This window comes from Erinaceus europaeus, chromosome 17, assembly GCF_950295315.1.
Source record: "Erinaceus europaeus chromosome 17, mEriEur2.1, whole genome shotgun sequence".
NCBI classification, from domain to species: domain Eukaryota; kingdom Metazoa; phylum Chordata; class Mammalia; order Eulipotyphla; family Erinaceidae; genus Erinaceus; species Erinaceus europaeus.
This window is the reverse complement of record NC_080178.1, coordinates 6124578-6127966: the sequence shown is the minus strand read 5'-3', so window position 1 is coordinate 6127966 and position 3389 is coordinate 6124578. Positions and strand designations below refer to the sequence as shown.

The 3389-nt window shown below is 38.7% G+C and overlaps 1 protein-coding gene across 1 annotated transcript; it reads right to left on the bottom strand.

The window, feature by feature from the left end:
• Positions 1–1303: 1303 nt before the first annotated feature.
• LOC132534023 (olfactory receptor 8K3-like) lies at positions 1304–2248 on the bottom strand. The gene has a single exon (XM_060177432.1). The coding sequence runs from the start codon at positions 2243–2245 to the stop codon at positions 1304–1306; it is 942 nt and encodes a 313-aa protein (XP_060033415.1). The 5' UTR covers positions 2246–2248.
• Positions 2249–3389: the final 1141 nt, after the last annotated feature.

Below are 3389 nucleotides of genomic sequence, written 5' to 3'. Positions count from 1 at the left end.
GGCTTTTAAGCCAAGGGGTTAACCCCAAGAGTTTGAAAACCAGATGTCTTGATTAGAGCAGCACAAGTGGGTCAGGTGGAAAGAATGCTTTTTAGCTATGTTATGGGGGCATTAGGGAATCAGGCCCTGAGACCCTCAAGGTTGACATGGGTCAGAGAATAGAAGTCAGCAGGATCAGAGTCAGAGGTTAAGAAAATTCCTGTGTAGGCAAGGAATTCTGCATCAGCATTGCCTTTAAACAGGGGGCCAGAGAGAGGACTGTGAGAGTGGACATGTTGTATGTATAATGAGTGAGTGCTAGAGATGAGAATAGAGGCAATTTGTTGGAGGAGAGGGGAGAGTAAGTTGTTATTCAGTTTAACACAGAGCAGATGAGCTAAGGGAGGAGGTTGACAGTGTAGATACTGTCAGAAAATAGATTAAAAGATCAAGCTACAGCCGTTAAAGCTAGAAAGACAGTGTAAAGTTCTTTCTACTGTGGGGAGTGGGTGTGGAGTTCAGTGAAAAGACATTTGGGGCTTGGTTTATCTGGGTAATATATTAGGGCAGTGGCTTCTTTCAGGCAACCACCTGTAAAAAACAGAAGAGAAAAACACAAAGAATTGCTTAAGTCAAGTGAGTTTTACTGCAAACACCAAACTAAAGACTTCTGAGGAGTAAGGCATAAGGAAGGATGTCTACCTTGAGATTTTGTTGTACTTAAGTGTCAGCAACCATACTGTAAACCATTACCCCTCCCCAATGAGACAGAGGAAACAAGCTAAAATAAAATAGAATAAAGTACCAGAGCCAATATGTTTCCCCTCTATAACTGCTTTAATCCCACAAAAGAAACAAATACTTTATATAATTTTTAGTGTCTACAGTTTTCTGATGAATCTACCTAAAGTTTACTTTTATTTAGTGAGCTTACAGGTTTCATTTCCCACACACAACAGAAAAGCTATCCTAAATTTTATGAATGCTAGCCATTTTATTTCCACTTCTATAACTATGATACTTCTTCACACTTATAAAGAAAACCCAAATTCTATGGATCTAATGGATTAGTTTCCAAATATATCTACCATACTTTTAGTTTTACTTACTTATTATGCTTATATTTGTTTATCCCCCTCCAAAGAGGGCAAACATTTTTCATGGTTTGTATACTCATATATGCATGATAAATTTCTGTGGCTGGCAAATAGAAGACATTCTAAAAGTCTTGATGAAGTTCTCTGTGCTTATTTTTACCTCTTAAGCTAGGCACAAGGATTAAAGGACACATTCTAGTGTTCCAAGTGAAATTAGGAAGTGAACTCTAAGAAAATATACTGCATATCTTTTTCCACAGTCTTACTAATGCATGTTTCACATCTTTGTTCCTAAAACTATAGATCAAGGGATTCAACATTGGGATGACCAGGGTGTAAAATACAGATGCCATTTTATCCGTGTCAAAGGAATGACTGGACTTGGGTTTCACGTACATGAATAGCAAGGTGCCATAGAGAATTATGACAACCATCAGGTGGGAACCACAGGTGGAGAAAGCCTTGTGTCTCCCCTCAGCAGATTTCATCTTGAAAACAGCTATAAAAATGAGCAAGTAGGAAGCAAGCACTACCAGAAGGGTGAAGATTAAATTGAGAGCAGAGAAGAATAATATTAAGAATTCAACCACGTGTGTACTTGAGCACAGCAAAGATAACAGGGGGAGATTGTCACAGTAGAAATGATTGATGACATTATAGCCACAGAAGGGTAAACTAAAAAGGTTGATGGTGACTATAAGAGACACAAAGGCACTGTATAGATAGGGGATGATGACCAGGGTTAGACAAACCCGTTCTGACATGATGACTGTGTAGAGCAGAGAGTTACAGATGGCCACATAGCGGTCATAGGACATGAAAGATAGAATAAACAGTTCATAGCACATGAACATGATGAAGAAAGCCAATTGTGTAGCACAAAAGTAGTAAGAAATGGTATTTTGATCTACTACAAAGTTGACCAGCATTTTTGGCCCCACAGCTGTTGAATAACCGAGGTCAGTGAGAGCCAGGTGTCTGAGGAAGAAGTACATGGGTGTCTGCAGTGTGGCATCCATCTTGGTGAGGATGACCATGCCCAAGTTGCCCACCAGTGAGGTCATGTAGATGATGAGGAACAGCACAAACAATGGAGCCTGGAGTTTAGGGCGGTTTGTTAGTCCCAGGAGAATGAATTCATTCACCACGGTGAGATTGTATTTATTCATCACTATCAGAAAAAAGGATAATTGTGTCCAATAAAGAAAACAAATAAGTGTCATGAAGTAAAACCTATTGGTTCTTATTATGCAGATATATAGCATCAACATGTGTTATTCAATCTGTTATTAAATAAGCCCTTCCTTGCAAACGTACACATGCTGAGAAATACAGAACTAGAGTTGCCTTTGTAGATAAAGTTGTGGATTTCTTTGAGGTCAAAGTGCCAAGAAACTCAGAGTATAGATTTTGCTATTGAGGGAATCTAAGTATATGGATAAGTACATAGAAAAGTAGATATAAGAAAGACAAATATGGGAGTCAGGCGGTGCACAGTGGGGTTAAGCACACACAGCATAAAGCATAAGGTTAGCGTAAGGAACCTGATTTGAGCCCCCAGCTCTGCACCTGTAGGGGAAGCACTTCACAGGTGGTGAAGCAGGGCTACAGATGTCTATTTTCTTTTTCTCCCATTCTCTGTCTTCCCCTTCTCTCTCCATTTCTCTCTGTGCTATTTAACAATGCCATCAAGAACTGTAATAATAAAAAACAACAAGGAAAGCAAAAAGGCAAAATAAATATTTTAAAAAAAGAAAGAAAAAATTAAAAAATGTTTGTATTAACTTTAGATAGCTGGCTTATGGATTATTTTGAGGTATCTTTTTATTGTCACTTTATCATTTTATTTGGGGTTCATAGTGTATAGTACATGTTGAGAGGGAAGCCAGACCTTCCACCTTCTGCACCTCATAATGAAACTGGGTCCATACTCGCAGAGGGATAAAGAATAGAAAGCTATGAAGGGAGGGAATGGGATACAGAGTTTTGGTGGTGGGAATTGTGTGGAGTTTTACCCCTCTTATCCTATGGTTTTTGTCAGTGTTTCCTTTTTATATATAAAAATTAAAAAAACATTCTCCTCTCTTCATGCGAGGTGTCTGTAAAACACTACCAGCCAGCTTTGCCACCCTCATACACCAGGGTCCCATCAAGGTGACCACAGAATAACTAATTTTACTAACAGCAGTCATGTATAGGATATAATGCTTACTCACGGCAGAGGAGTGTTCTACATCTCAATTCAGTTATACTTGGAGAGGTGTTAGAAGTTTCTTGTTAACTTACCTATTAATTTTCTTTGGTATTCAGGAC